Source organism: Citrus sinensis, chromosome 3 (assembly GCF_022201045.2).
Source record: "Citrus sinensis cultivar Valencia sweet orange chromosome 3, DVS_A1.0, whole genome shotgun sequence".
Lineage (NCBI taxonomy): Eukaryota > Viridiplantae > Streptophyta > Magnoliopsida > Sapindales > Rutaceae > Citrus > Citrus sinensis.
Window position 1 is genome coordinate 33,297,624 of NC_068558.1, and position 19,817 is coordinate 33,317,440.

Genomic DNA, 19,817 nt, shown 5'->3' on the forward strand with positions numbered 1-19,817 from the left:
ATATTAATAGGCTATATAGATAACAATTAACGGCCAAGGTTACCTAAAAAGTAAGTTAAATTATGACACATGAAAAATAAATGAAAACAATTTGACCAAGTGAATTTGATTTATGTAATAACAAAATTACTAAGGACAATTAATTGATTGTGACATCATTGTCACACATGTAGCTCACAACACGTAAACTGTTGTATATTCGAATCAATTAATTTTCATAGAGAAACCAAAGATCAATCATAAATGGGAAGAACTATAATTTGTTGAATTTGGGAAGGAAAAAAAAGTTCCAAACAAGTAACGCCCATATAAAGCAACACGGGTATAATATATAGAAAGTAAATATTCTGTTTAATTAACGTTGGCGGACACAATGCAATGTCCAAAAACATTAATTACAAGTCATCCAAGAATCAAGCAAGGGTATTTCCGTAAACTAAACTTGGAAAAAAAATTAAAAAGCAAAAACTGCTCACAAAGTTCGGCGCAGCTTGCTTCTGAATTCTTCTGATGCATGCAGATCAAATCCAAATTCTTTTTTTAAAATCCTATAAATACCCTTCCATCTCAACCGTTTCACCACCACTTCCACTTCTTTCAACTTCTCAAATTTCTTGCTCAGAACAAAAAATGGATAACAAAATGTGTTACTTTCATTTCCTTATTTCAATTCTCTTGCTTTCCATTTTCAACACTTCGTCTTTAGCAGCCCCACCGAGTTACAATGTTGTAAGTTTCGGAGCCAAACCCGACGGCAGAACGGACTCAACAAAAGCATTTCTATCAGCATGGGCTAATGCCTGCGGCTCACCAAGAGCAGCCACCATTTACGTGCCGCCAGGAAGATTCTTTCTCCGAAACGTTGCGTTTCAAGGTCCATGCAAGAACAATCGTATTACTATCCGCATTGATGGTACCCTTGTTGCTCCATCTGATTATCGCGTGATTGGAAATGCCGGAAACTGGCTTTTCTTCCAGCATGTTGACGGAGTTACCCTCAACAGTGGCATTCTTGACGGCCAAGGGACTGCCTTGTGGGCTTGCAAAAACTCTGGGAAAAATTGTCCCAGCGGTGCCACGGTATGATGAAATGACCAATTTGTCCTTCAATCTAGCAATTAATGCTTGTGCTTAAAAGGGCGACTTGGATAGTCTTTTCACTGATTTTTAATCAATTTTTTACAAATATGCCTTTTCTGCAGTCGATGGGGTTTTCAAATTGCAACAACATTGCAATCAATGGACTAACTTCACTGAATAGCCAAATGTACCACGTTGTTTTTAATGGCTGCAACAATGTGAAATTGAAAGGCGTCAAGGTCTTGGCCTCAGGAAACAGCCCCAACACTGACGGCATCCATGTCCAATTATCAAGTGGTGTTACAATCTTGAACACTAGAATCTCTACAGGCGATGATTGCGTCTCTATTGGCCCTGGAACCTCTAATTTGTGGATAGAAAATGTTGCATGTGGCCCTGGCCATGGAATCAGGTAACATAAAATAAAATAAAGTTCCTTATTATCATTTCAATTTTGCAATTATTTTTTAACATATATTTTTTTATTCACAACTTTTTTGATGTTATTATGCAGCATCGGGAGTTTGGGGAAGGACCTAAATGAGGCTGGAGTCCAAAATGTTACAGTTAAAACTGTGACATTTACAGGCACTCAAAATGGACTGAGAATTAAATCTTGGGGAAGACCAAGCAACGGATTTGCAAGGAACATTCTTTTCCGAAATGCAATCATGAAGAATGTTCAAAACCCCATCATAATTGATCAAAATTACTGCCCTGATAACATAGGATGCCCCGGTCAGGTACGACATCGAAAGGGTATCAAAGGAAAATTCATTAATATATCGGTGCCATAACAATTCTTAAATTTTTTTTTTATTCCTTATGTAACAGGTTTCAGGGGTTAAAATTAGCGATGTAACGTATCAAGATGTTCATGGAACGTCAGCAACGGAAGTAGCAGTGAATTTTGATTGTAGTTCAAAGTACCCATGCTCAAGGATAAGATTGGAAGATGTAAAGCTTACTTATAAGAATCAACCTGCTGCAGCCTCTTGCAGCCATGCTGATGGATCTGCTTCTGGTTTAGTTCAGCCTAAAGGTTGCTTGTAGTAGTAAAAAGTCGTTTTCAGTGTGATTGTATAACAAATATTGATTAGTAGCTAGGTTGGTTTATTGCTTGAGCCTGTGGCGTTGCTCCTTCATTGGGATAGTTTGGAGCCTGGCCTTGCGATAAATATTATTATAAAAAATTTCAATCACCATTTTGGGTGGTGTTGCTACAATCTGTAGCGACAAATGTGATTAATTTCTTGTGTTTCATTATTTCAAAAAGTAAAATTGTTTTGGGGAGTGAAATAAGAAGTTCGGGATTCGAACCCAACTCATATAGAAAAATATATGTAATTTTCATGCTACATTTATAATCCTGTAGGTGTAAATTTGAACATCATAGATCTTTTGTGAAGTGAGTATTTTTAAGAGGAGAAATTTTAGAATATATCAAAAGTATCATGTCAACCATATATTAAGTAAATAATAATATAACATGTGTACATTAATTAGTTGTATTACCTTTTATTGTAAAATAAATTTTATCATATACCTTTAAAGTTATATTCTCTGATCAGTGCATAACCCGGCCCGCGCCCACAAGCGATTGACTATAAGGTTGGTATTCAAACAAAAATCTAATAGCAAAATATATATTATTACAGTACTATTACCTATTTAATTTGAATATTAGATATATGGGTGTGACTATTTAGCACGACGCTATATGTAATCCTATTAACGCTCAGAGGCCAACATATGAGGAGAAGGTGTACTGATCAACTGCATGTTCGGTCATTGGAAACTCAAATGACCAAAACACACTTCAAGATTAAAATCTCTTCTCTTTTTGGCTAGTTTTCGCTCATTTGAAATTTGGTTGGTGATATTTCCAACCCACAAATTCTTTTAATTCACCCCACGTTTAGAGAATAATTACAAAAAATTCTCATTATTTTTAAAAATTTCAAATAAAGAATAATTCAAAATAATTAATCAATTAAATCTATCTTAATTTATTTTGTTATGACTTAGATTTTTTTATTATATTTGACTAATAAGATTGCTTAACCTAATTTTAAATTGATTATGTTACCCTTAAAAGGTAAAAATACCAAAAAATTAATTTAACTTCAACAATTTTTTAATTTTATACAAAATTCATTGTTTTTAAATAGTTAATTCTACTTTATTAGTGTGATTATTAATTTTTAATTAAACTAACATAATGTCTTTATGAGAAAATACTCATTAAATTATTAGGCTGTCAAATTTATGTCATTTACATCTAAAATATTGAAAATTATTATATTTAATTTAAGAAGTTAGATTATATTATCAGTCATAAAATTAAGTATCTAAAGTATTCGATACAAGAACACATATTATTTCGGGCAAGTGGGTCATTTTATGTCATGAAGCAAAATAATTAAATAGAACTTATATTAAAGCTATTTTAATAAAAAAAAATAAGTAAGAAAAAAATGTAAGAATGATTTAATTGATAAATTACATAATTTTTTTGTTGATTTGTATTTATGAGAAAAAAATATGTATTTATTGTAAATAGTTTTTAGAAGTTGGGTGGGTTTACACAAATAATGGGTGGAAATATCCCCGACTTTGAAATCTGCAAAACACACTTCAGTGAAATCAATCCAATTTTATGTGAAATTTATGTTTAAGCCCCCTTAGGACTTTAGGTCTATAGTATTTATATTTTATTGTCTAGAAGTCTTTCAATTCTTAATTTAACGCTATCGAAGCATAATCATCGTTCTGACCTTAGCGCTCAAGTTAGTATTTGCTCAGAGACAAATAAAGAGAAAGTAGAAGACACTTCAACACTCAACAATACTTTATCAAAATCTCCTCTCTTTTGGCTACGAAAAATATAGAGAATATAGAACTAAAGCACCAAGGCATCCTGAAAGTACATATGTAGTTAATTTGGAAATCGGCAAGCATCCCGGCTAAGGACTTTGATAGCTGCAACAGGCGTAAGATGTTGCATTATAGAACATTGCGACCCCCAATTTGCAAGCAATCTTTAATGTTGTTTTTTCCTTTTTTTTTTTTTTTTTGTGTTTTTCCCCCTCCCCTGAAATTTTGAGTGGGGTCCCCAAGGGAAAAATTAATTTCAGGAATGATAAGGGGTTGAATTGAAAATTTACGAAATATTTATTTTTTGGGCCCTATATTTTAAACTTTTATGTTATAGTACATATAGATGTAGATTGTTTCATTATAGTACTCCTAAATGGCCCTCTAAATTATACTGATTTTAACGTTATTGTCCACTCAAGTTCTATTTGGTATTATAGCCCCTACCGAACTAAAATAGTGGTTCGGTATTTCCGTTAACGCATATGGGTGAAACTAAAATTCATGTAAACTAAAATTCGGTATTTCCGTTTAGCCAATGATTTTGAAGTTGGATTAAAGGATGCTATAGTCGGTAGAATTTTTTTGATGTGATAGCTCGGTGTCCTCAAAGACTTGATCTAGTGATGTTTCAACAATTTTCTTTAACTAATCTTCTAAATTTGAATCCTTTAGAAGATAAAAGAATTCAAAAGTCAATTTAAACTTTATTCACCCCCTTAAAAAAAAAAAAGTTAGGCTCCAAGCCTATATTGATTATTGGCTATAACATCAACTCAATAAATAAAAATAACGTGCGATATTTACAAAAATAAAAACAAACATTCTTCAAAACAGAAAACAAGGCAACCTTTATTCATAGATGTAGCTTTCACACGCCAAAGCACCGCTCAGTGCTCGGCGCAGCTTGTCCTTGTTAAGTGTGCTTGTCTTGTTAGTGTGGAGTAAATGCATGGGCTGAACGATAATATTTATCATGTCTCTTCATTTAATGGCTAATTCAAGCCAATTGTTTTTTATGGTTAAAGAAATCAATGTCTGGTGGAATTGCAGAAATAAATATTGTATGCAAAAAAACATGTGAGCAACATTGCACGAACCCTCTCCCATTTGCAATAATCAAAGGTGAGCACGCAACCATTGGAATTAAAATTAAACAAAAGGAATAAATTAAATTGCAACCAGGATCCCAAAAGATAACAGCTGCTATATAAACGTGTTGTCTCCAAAAAGAATTTTGTTTTCCGTTATCGTAAAATGACATAATGTGACCACATATGCCATATGTCTCCAATCATTACTTGTAATGTATATATTGTATTAGTGAATTTATTATTTATCATTAATGTGATAATTATCTTATGCCACAGATCAATGGATGATATGATAAATGCTGAATCATTTGTGATATAAATTTTGTATATTAGAAAATTAAAAACGAGAAAAATGCATGGAGTTAATTAGATGGGTTTTGAGCTTGAACGTTCAGCTTACATAACTTTCTGTTATTTATTTAATTGGCAGTCTGGCATCATGAGACACTATGACCTTAATTTGTGAGATTGTCACTTTCTCTACGTTGAAATCATATTTTAATTCTCTTATTTTCGTAATACCTCAATATCCCTATGTATGTATGTGTGTGTATATATATATATATATATAATTGGTTCAATAAGATAAAACCCACTGGGCTTAGTGCTAGTCTTGGAATCTGCTGAAGAGTAATAATTTTCAAAAGAGTGGGAATATTGGTACCCCTCTAAATATCTCTTAACACCCATTTTCTTAATTAACTTCATTACAATATTTTAAAAAATTAAAAAATTCTTTTAACACCTCCATCAATGACAAAAATACCCTTAAGTAAAATTTATTGTGTAAACCCCATTCTCTAATTTTTATTATTAAAACTCATTTCAACAACCAGATTTCTTCCATTAAAAAAAAAGTTTTCTTTCTTTCTATTGTAACCATTGATAGTAAGTTCCTCACCTGAAAATTAAAAAAAATAACCTTTTTAATTTCTAAAATAAAACGTTATTTAATTTAGAGTGGAGTTTAATTAGAAATTGTCCTATTATGTAATTTTAATCATGGTTAAAATTGTAAAATAATTAAAGGGGTTTTAAGAGATATTTAAAGGGGTGTCAATAGTCCCACTCTTTTCAAAATCCCGTAATTTTTATAAGAATGAATTTATTGGCACCCCTTCATTATTCTTGTAAAGCCCTACTTTAAATAAAATTACATTAAAAAAAATAAAATTAAACATACTTAAAAAATTTTCCAATAAATTACTTGCATTCATTATCAATCCCTTTTTTTTTTTAACTTATTACTTCTATCTAACTAAAATCAATTGTAAAGATTTATAATAATTTTTTTTTCATATTTCTTACTCATCAAGAATTTTATAGATAAGGTTGCTTTCAAATTATAATTTAATATGTGTGTAATTTAACTTAATGATTGATATTCAAATATTCATCACCTAGAATTTAGTTTATTTGAAGGGTAACAATAACATTGTAAAAGAAAAAAAAGTAGAATACTATTTTGAGTTTTAATTATAAAAAATTACATTAAGAAATAGAAAGTGTATTTAAAAGAACAAAGGACATTTTGGAATTAAATAAAAATGATTGGATAAAGGGATTTTATGAGGAGATTAGAGGAATGGCAATAGTGCAACTTTTTTTATAATTATAGTTTTATCACTAAAAGATAAATATGAATTTAGACTATTTAGTTAAACTAAAGGGTGAGATTATTTAAACCCACTCAAATACTCATCAAATCCAGGTATTTAACAAACCTATCATCAAAATTTAAGAACTTATGTTTTATTTAATAAACTCATCTTAATACCTAGTATACCATTATTAAACAAAATTATTATTTTTTCATGGCTTCTTCATCCTTTCTCCATTTCGACGATTATTTATGGATCTCTCTCCACCAAAGATTATGATTTCATTTGCATATTCATTTTTTCCATCCATTGTTTCTTATTCCAATAACCTTTGTGATCACGCCAAATACAAAATCTTCCCCACCAATTTATTGGTCTATATGTACTGACGCATGAATATAGATATGTTGGTTAAAAACAAACTGCACGAGTAATAAGAAATTGGGTTGCGAAGAACTTATTACCTATATCCAACTTCCTTCCATCTTTATTCCAGTACCGTACAAGGAAAAAAAATTCAAATTGTAGCATTGTCATCTTTAAACTTAGAAGAAAGGCCATATCAAGCAAGCAAACAACTTTTGTTCCTCTTGCACTTTCTTTCTTTTATTGACAAAGGATATCCCTTTAGTTGTTAGTCTTTGTGATTCCAGTTAATTGAATACCATTGAACATGATTCAATCAATACCCATTGAACAAAGCAACAGAGCAAGATGGGAAGAGTAATTTAATTAATTTTTTTTTAATTTGACCATATTGTCTTGTCTATAATTGTAATTTACTTATGAGACATTTCATTAGAAGGTGGGTTTAGTGATTATTTTGGTGGGTTCAAAACTAAAGTGTTTTTACATATACATGCAATATACTTAAATCTTAATAAATGATATAATTAATTTTTTTGATAAACTCAAAACAATTTTGAAACAATGGAAAATTAAATTACCTAACTATAAGAAATTTATGGACATTCTAAACCATGCACTCCTAGATATTTCTTTTCATTATGCATTGGTTAGAAATTCTCAACTATGGTCACTTAAATATGGATTTTGTACAGATTATTATTACACCATATGGCATAGTAATTAACTGAACATAAACACTTTAACGCCATATGGTATAATTGTAAATTCATATGAAATCCACATTTAGACATCTGCATTTGAGAACCTCTAATACATTGATAGAATTTCTTTATATACTAAGAATTGTGGTGTTAAGTAAACTTCATAAATCCCTGACAACTAATATCCTTACGGCATGTCTTGGAGACTATCATTGGATGAGACCAGTTTTTCTCCATTAGGAGAGAGAAAAATCCTCTTGGTCGAAGGAGTAATCTTTCTGATAAAGTGTTAAGTATATCTCATTTATATTCTTGCATCTCTCAGAGTGTAAAATACGGAAGGGAATTTATTTTTATAGTTACTGTAAATAGATGGCCTCCCTCTCTTTGTAATTGACACACGTGGATTCATCATTGAAACAATCGGAACTGAGGCGAGAACGGAGAGCGCATAGAAGCGTGGCTTCCATATTTGGCTTGTCCAATATCATTTTGCTCCCTTTAATTTCTAATCATTTGTATTATTTTCAGGCATAGTTTGGATAATTTCCAATTAAATCCATAAGAAAAATCCACTTAGGGGGAGAGAGATTTCCAAGAAAATGGTGAAAGATTAATGGTCTGTGCACGCTCTTGTTTTAAATTAATCAGTCGGTTCCATCATTAACTTTTTCTCCTAGGAATGCAAATTCTTTTAACAAGTGGGCAGAGTTAATAATAACGCTCTCATGAAAATTTATACATGTGTACAACAATGTATGTAGAATATATATGCTCGATATATTATAAAATGCCTGTCAAACCAATTAAGAATCCTCAATTTTATTTTATATGTAAATGTAATGCTGCTTTTCTCGCTACTATTGTTATATATATATAAAGGTTCATTAAAGCGTTATTATTTACTCCGCCGACTTAGAAGACTTTTATTGATTTGTATCCCAAAGAGAAAAATGTCACTATGTAGCCGACCGATTAATAATCAATTAAAAATATGATCGTGCACAGACCATTAATTTTCCACCATTTTCTTAGAAATTACTTTCTTTCTTTGGGATTTCCATAAACTACTAATATGACTTGAATTTTTTCCACTATTTGTTTTTTTCATGAACTACATTATTCCTCAAAGTAGTAATTATCTTCGAAATGACGAAAGAAAATGGAGAGGAAAAATGGCCGGTAAAGGTGGGTTTTGTATATTAATATTTTCACCAGTTTTCTCACATGCATACTAAACTCCCGAGTTCTTGTAATCTGTCTATATATATATATCATGTCCTAGTTTGGGATGTGCATAACAAAATAACATAAACACATCAAAACAATGGGATCTTCAGCTCTGAATACGCTGACCCTATTTCTTTTGTTAAGTTTTTCACATAACGTTGTTTCTGATTCTACTAAAGAAGCGTATGCTCTTCTTAAATGGAAAACAAGCCTTCAAAAACATAACCGTTCGCTGTTGTCCTCATGGACATTTTATCCTGTTAATAATGCCACCAATGTTTCCTTCTACTCAAAAATTAAAATAAGCCCTTGTGCTTGGTTTGGAATTCAGTGCAATCCTGCCAAAAGAGTCATCAGTATTAACCTCAGCACTGTAGGTTTAAAAGGTACGCTTTACAAATTCTCATTCTCATCATTTCCTCATCTTGCGTATCTGAACTTAAGCTACAATGTATTCTTTGGTACCATTCCCCCTCAAATCGGTAACCTCTCCAAGCTTGAGTATCTTGATTTATCATTTAATCAATTGTCTGGGGTAATACCACCAGAAATCGGCTTTCTAACTCATCTAAAGCTCCTTTACATTTTTGTGAATCGGTTGCATGGCTCCATTCCACGAGAAGTAGGTCAGTTAAGTTCTCTTAGTGAGCTTGCCCTTTGTTGTAACAGGTTGCATGGCCAAATCCCTTTTTCTTTGGGTAACTTAAGCAACTTGGCTAGGTTGTATCTTAACAATAATTCACTTTTTAGCTCTATTCCTTCAACCGTAGGAAATTTGAAGTCCCTTTCCACTTTAGATTTGAGCAAAAATAAACTCAATGGTTCAATTCCTTTTTCTTTTGGTAACTTAACCAACTTGGCTATAATGTATCTTTATAGAAACTCACTTTCTGCATCCATTCCTCCGGTTATTGGAAACTTGAAGTTTCTCTATCACCTGGACTTGTCTGAAAATCAACTTAGTGGTTCAATCCCTCCTACTTTGGGAAACTTGAGCAACTTGGCTGTATTGCACCTTTATGGAAATTCACTTTCTGGTTCTATTCCCTCAATTATAGGAAACTTGAAGTCTCTTTTTTATTTGCACTTATCCAGCAATCAGTTGAGCGGTTCAATCCCTATTTCTTTGGGTAACTTGAGCAACTTAGTTGTGTTGCACCTTTTTGAAAATTCACTTTTCGGTTCTATTCCTTCAATTCTTGGAAACCTGAAGATGCTTTTACATCTAGGGTTATCCACAAATCATCTGAGTGGTGTTATTCCTCTTTCAATTGGCAATCTCAACAATTTAATAGGTTTATACCTTTATGATAATCAACTCTCTGGTCAGATCCCAAAAAATATGAGGAATTTCACTAATCTGGTCAGAGTAAATCTTAAACGAAACCATCTCATTGGAAATATATCTGAAGTCTTTGGCGTATACCCAAACCTAACTTTCTTAGATCTCAGCCATAACAATTTTTATGGTGAAATCTCATCCGATTGGGGGAAATGTCATCAATTAGGCACGTTAAATTTTTCAATGAATAACATTTCTGGGATTATACCAGTTGAGATTGCAAACTTACACCAACTACATAAACTTGACTTTTCTTTAAATCATATAGTTGGAGAAATTCCAATAGAAATTGGAAAATTAAGTTCTCTAAACTATCTTGTTTTGAATGGGAATCAACTTTATGGAAATCTACCTCGAGCACTTGGCTCATTAACAGAACTTGAGTATCTCGACTTGTCTACAAATAAGTTGGGCAACTCTATCCCGGAAACCCTTGGAAACTTGTTGAAATTGCATTACTTGAATTTGAGCAACAATCAATTTCGAAAAGGTTTTCCAGTTGAATTGGAGAAGTTGATTCAACTTTCAGAATTAGATTTGAGTCACAACATTCTTGAAGGAAAGATTCCGTGTGAAATTTGCAGTATGGAAAGCTTGGAGAAGCTTAATCTCTCACACAACAACTTCTCCGGTTTAATTCCAAGTTGCTTTGAAGGAATGCATGGCTTGTCGTGTATTGACGTATCATATAACGAGTTACGAGGTCCAATTCCTAACAGCAGAATATTTCAATATGATCCTATGGAAGCGTTACAAGGGAACAAAGGATTGTGTGGTGATATCAAAGGGTTTCAATCTTGCAAGGCCACCTTTACACCACACAAACAGATCTCTAAAAGAAAATGGTTTATAATAGTGTTTCCTCTTTTAGGAGCACTTTCTCTTTCAGTTCTGGCAATAGGAATGTTCTTTATTTTGAGAAGAAGGGAGGGGCCTTCAAGTGAAAATAGAGTAAATTGTGTGACTAATCAAGGACTGCTTTCAATATTAACTTTTGAAGGCAAAATTTTGTATGAAGAAATCGTTAGAGCGACGAATGGTTTTGATGTTAAGTATTGCATTGGCATAGGTGGACAGGGAAGTGTTTACAAAGCTAAGCTAACATCTGGGGAGATTTTAGCTGTTAAGAAATTTCACTCACTATGGCCCTGTGAGATGGTACCGCAACCGGAATTCGTAAATGAAATCAAGACATTGACAGAGTTACGACATCGAAGTATTGTGAAATTTTACGGCTTTTGTTCACATCCTCGAAACTCATTTTTAGTTTATGAATATCTTGAAAGGGGTAGCTTGGCAACAATTTTGAGCAATGATGGAGCAATTGAAGAATTCAACTGGACTGTGAGAATGAATGTGATAAGAAGTGTAGCTAACGCCTTGTCTTACATGCATCATGATTGCTTCCCGCCAATTGTCCATCGAGACATATCAAGTAAGAATGTGCTGCTTTGTTTAGATTATGAAGCTCGTGTTTCAGATTTCGGAATCGCAAAATTTCTCAAGCCAGATTCGTCCAATTGTACTGAATTAGTGGGAACATTCGGATATATTGCTCCAGGTATGCATTCTTAAATTAATTATTTAATCAATTTTTACATTTATAAGCTTCATATCTAAATGATCATTTTCATCGTTCATTTTGCAGAGCTTGTTTACACAATGAAGGTTACAGAAAAATGTGACGTGTACAGCTTTGGAGTACTCGCCTTGGAAGTGATAAAGGGAGATCATCCAAGAGATTTTATTTCCTCAATTTCGTCTTCATCTTCCAATAGGAACATATCACTCAATGAAATTTTGGATCCTCGGCTTCCAACACCACCGCAAAATGTTCAAGACGAGCTGATATCAATCGTGGAGGTTGCATTTTTATGCTTAAATGAGAGTCCAGAATCAAGACCACCCATGCACACAGTGTGTCAACTATTATGAAAATAAATCCCCAAGTCAAATTTTTCTTTTTCATTTTTTTATTTTTCGTTTTTGTTGCATTAATTATGATAACCTTTTAAACTTGTGATGATAGTAAAATATTTTACAATTTAAATAAGTATATGATTTGCATTTCAGGCATTATTTGGGCTTTACTCGTAATCTCAATCCTAAACTCATTTAACTTTCCTTGTATCTAGAGATCTTTTTGGAAAAAAAAAATTACTCTTCAAAATCTGTGCACCATTTGTAAATGAAGGAGGAATTAAGGAAAGACCAACGATAAAAATAAAGAAGAAGAAGAAAGAAAGAGTGAAAATGACAAAGTACACATGCGCATACGTAGAAGCTCAAAAGTTGACTTTTATTTTAAACACATAAAATTAAATACATATGAACTGCATAATTTGTGGTGCTTGCATTGCAAAAAATTAAAACGAGATCGATTTCAATTTAGATACAAGGAAAGGCCAATTGATCATGGGGCTGAGATGAGGGGTAACATAAGCTGAGATGATGGTTAGATTTTATAAAAAATAACTTTTTGATCATTTGATGGTGCTCAAATTAAGGGGTACGATACTCACAAACGGAATCTTATTTTAGTTATGCATATTTTGTCGAAAAAAAAAATTGAAATTGGAAAATAAAAGCTACCATAAAGTGAAATATTCCTTAATATTATGATTTTCCTACGTGGGAAAAAGATATTAGCATCACTTCCATTTCACCACATTGTAAGTAGAAAACACCGAACAAGTTTTGGTTTTCTCAGATGTAGAGCTGATTGTAAGAGCAGCCTCCAAGCAAGCCCAATGGGCCTAGTTTTAAGCCCAATAGGACATTTTTGTTGTGGCTTCTCTGTAATTTCAGCTGAGTTCTATTTCTATTCCTAGCCTATGCCATTGTTCCTGCAAGAAAGCACTCAATCCTAATTCTACTCCTTGGCCATTTTTGTTGTGGCTTCCTATCATGATATGTCATTTCAGCTCAATTCTATTGCATATATTTTTTAATACTCTAATCCAGTATAGTACGAACTTTATAATGATGATCGGCTTCCGATGCCCTTTTTTTTTTTTTTTTCGTTTTCTGTTTTTACTTCTTTGGTTATACTGTAATTTTAACGCAAGAACACAAATATTTTTCACAACTTCAAGCACCTACTTGGCAGTACAAATCCCGATCCGTCAACGTCAATACACGTCCTCCAAGTTTAGAATTGGAATTGAGCTGATTGAATCTTGTAAGTGGGCAACACATCCTCCATGTTTATCCCAGAGAAAACTTTCATTATGTAGCCGACCGACTAATAATTAATTTATAGAATGATCGTTCACAGACCATTAATTTTCCACCTTATTTTTTTTCCAAAACTACTTTTTCTTTTAGGGATTTGCATAAACTAATATGACTTTAAATTTGTTTTTCAACATTTTTTATATAAACTTAGTCTTCCAAATAGTGATTTTCTTCGAAACGACGAAAGAAAATGGAACAGGAAAAATGGTAAAGGTGCAATTTATATATCAATTTTTTTTCACCGGTTTTCTCACATGCACATATTAAGGTCTTCAGTTCTTGTGATTAAACTCAAAATGTATCTATTTGACGGGCAGGCTGACACTTCGGCCCGTCTTAGATATTGTTTTTGTCACATAGGTCCCCAATAATTTTTTAATTACCAATCTGATGTATGTTCAATGTTGAGTGTAACAGAAAAAATATTTTGTTGAATGATAAATATGGCATTTTCACATAAAAATTAATTATATAAAACCTTTGTATGCTAAAGTTAGTTAATTTGTTTGTCAACATGTCACATTTACACTTTAATAGTAAGTTTTTTTTGTTAGAGTCGTAAAATCGAGGATGAAATATGATATTAAAATTTATCAAAGACCTTAGTGGCAAAAAATCATTTTCTAAAAATGACAAAAATTTCATTCTCCATTTATTAGGCTAAAATAGAAAAAATCAAAACTAAATAAAGGAAAAAATCCAATATATAGTTTTATTTTGGGAGATTGTAGTTTTCACCACCGAAATCAATATATACTACTTACCTATCTACTATTTTCATAATATCCAAAAACCATCTTAACACAAAAAACTAAGGGAAAATAGGGGTACGTAGGTCATTTGATTGATATTTTATCTTGAAAATATAAAATAATAGTTATTCTAAGAAAAAAATTAAAAATAATAAAATGCACAAGAAATGTATTTTATTATTAATTTTGCATTCATGCAGAAACCTATATATATATTTCTTATTTTTTCTTTTATTCCAATTTCAACTTACATGATTTATTTAATTTATAATCGATATGAATAAAAAATATTTAAAAATAAGGATAATATTGTAAAATTATGATTCCAGGAGGTTTACTGAGTATTATGTAAACAATAAGGAGTAAGTGGTAAATATTAATGATCGTAGGGGGAAATTGGCAATCTACCTATTATTGATCTTCTATTACCATAACTATGTTTGTCATGTCTAATTAAAGAAGATAATATAACTATATTTGTTATATCTAATTGTATTTTATGCTTATATTAAGAAGAATCATAAGTAGCGAAGACAAAGATCCAAAAATATTTTATCCATATTTCTTATCCACAACTTCATCATTCTTTATATAGCATAATTGTTACACATGCTTGCTTATTTAAAGTGAGAGCCGTCATTTTTTTCTTTTCTTGCATAGAAAATAAAATTCAAACACAAATTAAGAATTAAACAAGTATATAGAATCATGACTTGCTTCAAGAAAACTATGTTGTTACTAGCTCTTCTTGTTTCATACACGTACGTGAACAGTGCCTTCTCATTCAACGCTCCAACTCATGTAAAAATCTCCAATAAGTTAGGAAATGGCTTGGATCTTACCCTTCATTGCAAGTCCAGGGATGATGACCTTGGTGTACATTTGCTCCATCAAGATGAGAGTTTTTCATTTCAATTTCATCCTAACATTTTTCGATCAACTCTTTTCTGGTGTAGTTTCAGATGGAGTGGGCAGACTAAATCGTTCGACATATTTGATGGAGGCAGGGATTGTCTACTCACCGATTTAAAATGGAGTGCATCACCAACTCAAATTTGTGACGAGAATAAAAAAGTTTGCTATGATTATAATAAATTACGAGTGACAACCTGACATTAATGTCTATCAATTAACCCCTTATTAGTTTTAAAATACCATATAATTCTCAAAACATCATAATTTTACATTCTTTCTCTTATTTTTAAATACACTTTTATTCATATTTCTTATAAATTAGATGAAAAATAAATTAAATTAAAAATTTTAAATACTAAGAAAAAGAAAAAAAATTCTTATTCTTTTTTTTTATTCTAATTTTTTAATTGTTTGTAAACTAGAATGATATTGAATAAAAAATAAAAGAAATTTAATTTAATCTTAAATAGATATTTGCTTTTCATATAGATTGCAACTAATACATTTTTAAAAATATTTTTCTTATAATAAATTCATATTTTATATTTCCAACAAATATTAAAAAAAATCAAGTAAATGCATTCACATTGCTTCTATTTGTTGTCTCTTCTGTTTCAATGGGATGGATTCGACTTCTCGTATTTTTACAAATTGTGCAACTGCTAAATCTATTTTGGGCTTGGTGGTTTAATTGCTTCAAAGTTAGTGTTCACGTTCCTGACAATCTTGGTGACTTATGGAATCTGCTGATTGCCAAGCGCTTTTCAGTTCAAGTTCATAACTTTGGGTGCTTGGTGGTTTGGGTATCTTACATGATCTTTGAAAAGCTCGTAATGGTGTGGCTCTGGCCCCCCGCTTTATCTTGCTGGATTAAAGCCAATACTGATGGTTTGTCAAGGGGTAATCCTGGCATCTCTGTTGCTGCGGGTAGTTTTTAAGCCGGCTTTGCCAATCCTTTGGGTATTGGCTCTAGTTATTTTGCTTGGCTTCAAGCTATTCTTCATGCTATCGAGTTTCCTTTTGAATTTCTTTAGAAAATTATGAGTAAAATTGAACATCCGTCGGGGTTCAATGCACATCTTCGAGAGCCTTTTGATTAAATTAACTAGACTGGAGTCAGCCCAGCAAAAATATATGGACATTTCTAAACTACTCTTTTATATTTCTTTTCATCATGCGTTCTCAGTATTCTTTTGATACTTGGAATGAGGGCGATAATCAATTTCCGTACATCCAACGAGAAATTCTAGAATTTCTCCCAACAAAGAGCAATAAAATATTGTTTTGCTAAGAAACAATACTGTATTATGGAGGGTCAAATTTAAGTCTACATTCTATTAGATGCGAACTGAACTTCTACGTGTTACATATTTTAGCTTATAATTAAAAAAATGTTAGATCCCAATTATATGTTAATTATAAGACTTGACTCAGTCAAATTAAGTTGACGAAATCATATTAGTTGACGGATCCCAGGGTAATTTCGAAGAAAATGGTGAAATATTAATGGTCTGTGCACGCTCCTGTTATAGAATAATTTAATCCGTCGGCTCTATAATTAACTTTTTCTTTTAATTAAGTGGCAAAGTTAATAATAACGCTTTGACTATCAAACTCTAAATGTTGCAACAAAGCACACATTTTAATATGGCCATCAAACCAATTAAGGATCCTCAATTTAAATTTATATATAAATGGAATGACTGCTTTTTCTCTTTTATTGTTATATACGTAAAGGTCCATTAAAACTGCATTACTTCAAAGACTTTTGTATCTAAGAGAAAAAGTTTATTCTGTAGCCGGCAAAAGAGGATGGAGCAGGAATGATCTAAAAGGTGGATTTGAATATTAAAATTTTCAACACTTTCTCACCAACAACCAGAAAAATTCTTTTTACAAATTAGCAACCCTTAGAATTGGAGAGACTCTGAACCTGTGTACATGTATATATATGTTACAATATAATAACATAAACATGAAACAATGAGATCCTCAACTGTCAATTTACTGATCCTATTTCTTTTTTTTTTTAAATTTCACTAAAAGTTGTTTTTGATTCTATTAAAGAGGCGTAAGCTCTTCATAAATGGATAATAAGCCTTCAAAACCGGAACCGCTCTTGTTGTCCTTATGGAACCTTTATCCTATTAATGCCACCAATGTTTCTACCCACTTAGAAAACAAAATAAGTCCGTGTGCTTAGTTTGGAATTCATTGCAATTCTGCCAAAAGAGTCATCAGTATTAACCTGAACACTATAGGCTTAAAGGTACGTTTCACGAATTCTCATTCTCATCAATTCCTCATTTTGCATATCTTAATCAAAGCTTCAATCTATTATTTGGCATCGTACCGCCTCAAACTGGCAACCCCTCCAATCTCGAGTTCCTTGGGAAATAATCGGTTGTCTGGGGTAATACCACCAGAAATCGGCCTTCTAACTCATCTAAAACACCTTCACATTGACATGAATAAGTTACACGGCTCAGTTCCAAGATAAGTAGGTCAGTTAAGCTCTCTTAAACGGCTAGCCTTGTGTTGTAACAGCTTGTCTGGTTGGATCCCTTCTCTTTGGGTAACTCAAACAACTTGGCTGTATTGAATCTTAATAATTAGTCACTTTTTGGCTCTATTCCTTCATCTTTAGGAAAACCTGAAGTTTCTTTCCACAGTAGACTTAAGTAAAAATAAATTCAGTAGTTCAATGCCAAATTCCTTGAGTAACTTAAACAACTTGGAAAAACTCACTTTCTTCTTCTATTCCTCCGCATATTGGAAACTTGAAGTCTCTCTTTCATCTAGATTTGTCTGAAAATCAACTTACAGGTTCGATCCCTCATTCTTTGGGTAACTTGAGCAACTTGGCTATATTGTGTCTTAGTTATAATTCACTTTTTTCTTCTATTCTTCTAATTTAGGAAAAGTCAAACCTCTATTGAGTTTGGGATTTGCCCTGAATTATCTTAGTGGTGTTATTGCTCCTTCAATTGGCAGTCTGAGCAATTTAAAAGGTTTATACCTATACTCCAACAGGCTTTCTCGTTCTATTCGTGCAAAAATAGGAAATCTCATGCAATTAACTGAGCTAGAGATGGACAACAATAAGCTTTTTGGTCAAATTCCTAAAAGCCTAAGAAATTTCACAAGCCTAAATAGAGTACATCTTGAACAAAATCATCTCAATGGAAACACATATGAGCATATACCCGAACCTAACTTTCATAGATCTTAGCCAAAACAATTTTTATGGCGAAACCTCATCCAATTGGGGCAAATGTTAACAATTAGGCACTTTAAATTTTTCAATGAATAACATCACTCAGAGCATACCTCCTGAGATTGGAAAGTTATACCTATTAGAAACTGACTTAGCGTTTGTCTTCTAAGAAAATACTCAGAGAGAAGAAACAAAGAGAAAAGGAAAATTCTAGATTCATTTAGAATAACAAAAAATTACAAAGGTTCGATTGAGCTCAGCTCAATATATAGTCACCATACCGTTGTAACAACTATTACTAATAACTAATTGATCTAGAATAGCCAATTACAAGATGCCAGGTGGCTATTTAGTTACAACAAATTCATAAAGCTAAAACTATTGACATATCAACAACATATCAGCACGTCAGCTCTTTTCCTTAATACACATCAGCTAAGCAAAGCAATATCCTTAACATCCCCCCTCATGCTCAGCCTGGTAAAACAAGGTTGAGCTTGTTGCTTAAGTAATAAAAGGAGTGATGAGATAGAGCTTTCATGAGAAGATCTGCAGGTTGCTCAAAGCTGGAAATGTATTGAACTTGAAGACTATTAGCAGCAACTTTTTCCCTAATAAAATGAACATCCAATTCGATATGTTTTGCTCTTGATTGGAATTTTGGATTACAAGCTAAGGCTGCTGCACTTTGGTTATCACACCAAAGAGTGAGAACAGAGGAAGGAGTCAGAGCAAGTTCATGGAGTACAAACCTTATCCATAGAACTTCTGATGCTGCCATTGCTAGTGCTCTATATTCAAATTCAGTACTAGATCTAGAGACAACAACTTGCTTTTTTTAGCACTATGATACCAAGTTACGCCCAAGGAAAACATAATAACTAGCCACTGATTTTCTGTCATCTCTATCTCTTGCCCAATCAGCATCACTAGAACAATCAATCTGTAATGTTCCATGATTATAGAACTGAAGACCAAGGAGAATGGCTCCTTTCATATATCTGAGAATTCTCTTACTAGCCTGCCAATGGTTTACAATCGGGGCTGATAGAAATTGACTAAGTTTATTAACCGAGAAAGTAATCTCTGGTTTGGTTAAGGTAACATATTGGAGGGCTCCAACAGTGCTTCTATACAAAGTACCATCAGAAAAGAGTTCACTATCTGCTTTAGTAAGGGGAATTCCAGATGCCATTGGTGTTGAGCAGGGTGTGCTATCCTGCATATTGACCTTACCAAGTAGATCAACAATATATTTAGACTGAGATATATGAAGACCTAAAGTATTCCTAGTAACTTGAATACCCAAGAAATAATTCAGTTCTCCAAGATCTTTTAGAGTAAAAGTTGATTGCAGATCTGTATTAACTTGTTGAACAAGCTGAGGACTTGAGCCTGTGAG

At 32.4% G+C, this 19,817-nt stretch overlaps 3 protein-coding genes across 3 annotated transcripts; all 3 read left to right on the forward strand.

Annotated features, from left to right (window-relative positions):
• Nucleotides 1-587: 587 nt before the first annotated feature.
• Nucleotides 588-2,445, forward strand: LOC102617652 (polygalacturonase-like). The gene is made up of 4 exons (XM_006493077.3): nt 588-1,080; nt 1,203-1,492; nt 1,595-1,823; nt 1,915-2,445. The coding sequence occupies exons 1-4, from the start codon at nt 631-633 to the stop codon at nt 2,131-2,133; spliced, it is 1,188 nt and encodes a 395-aa protein (XP_006493140.2). The 5' UTR covers nt 588-630; the 3' UTR covers nt 2,134-2,445.
• Nucleotides 2,446-9,049: 6,604 nt separating this feature from the next.
• Nucleotides 9,050-11,195, forward strand: LOC127900763 (probable leucine-rich repeat receptor-like protein kinase At1g35710). Its single transcript, XM_052435969.1, has 2 exons — nt 9,050-11,098; nt 11,184-11,195. The coding sequence occupies exons 1-2, from the start codon at nt 9,050-9,052 to the stop codon at nt 11,193-11,195; spliced, it is 2,061 nt and encodes a 686-aa protein (XP_052291929.1).
• LOC102622443 (MDIS1-interacting receptor like kinase 2-like) lies at nt 11,184-12,334 on the forward strand. Its single transcript, XM_006493089.2, has 2 exons — nt 11,184-11,855; nt 11,943-12,334. Exons 1-2 carry the CDS (start codon nt 11,198-11,200, stop codon nt 12,227-12,229), a joined length of 945 nt encoding a protein of 314 aa, XP_006493152.2. The 5' UTR covers nt 11,184-11,197; the 3' UTR covers nt 12,230-12,334.
• Nucleotides 12,335-19,817: the final 7,483 nt, after the last annotated feature.

What these genes read in the sequence shown, in the direction of transcription:
- LOC102622443 (XM_006493089.2), top strand. Translation starts at nt 11,198, where the DNA reads ATGTTCTTTATTTTGAGAAGAAGGGAGGGGCCTTCAAGTGAAAATAGA. An exon ending in ATTCGGATATATTGCTCCAG is followed by an intron (nt 11,856 to 11,942) that starts GTATGCATTCTT and finishes TTCATTTTGCAG; the next exon opens with AGCTTGTTTACACAATGAAG.
- LOC127900763 (XM_052435969.1), top strand. Translation starts at nt 9,050, where the DNA reads ATGGGATCTTCAGCTCTGAATACGCTGACCCTATTTCTTTTGTTAAGT.
- LOC102617652 (XM_006493077.3), top strand. Translation starts at nt 631, where the DNA reads ATGGATAACAAAATGTGTTACTTTCATTTCCTTATTTCAATTCTCTTG. An exon ending in ATTGTCCCAGCGGTGCCACG is followed by an intron (nt 1,081 to 1,202) that starts GTATGATGAAAT and finishes CCTTTTCTGCAG; the next exon opens with TCGATGGGGTTTTCAAATTG. An exon ending in ACATAGGATGCCCCGGTCAG is followed by an intron (nt 1,824 to 1,914) that starts GTACGACATCGA and finishes CTTATGTAACAG; the next exon opens with GTTTCAGGGGTTAAAATTAG.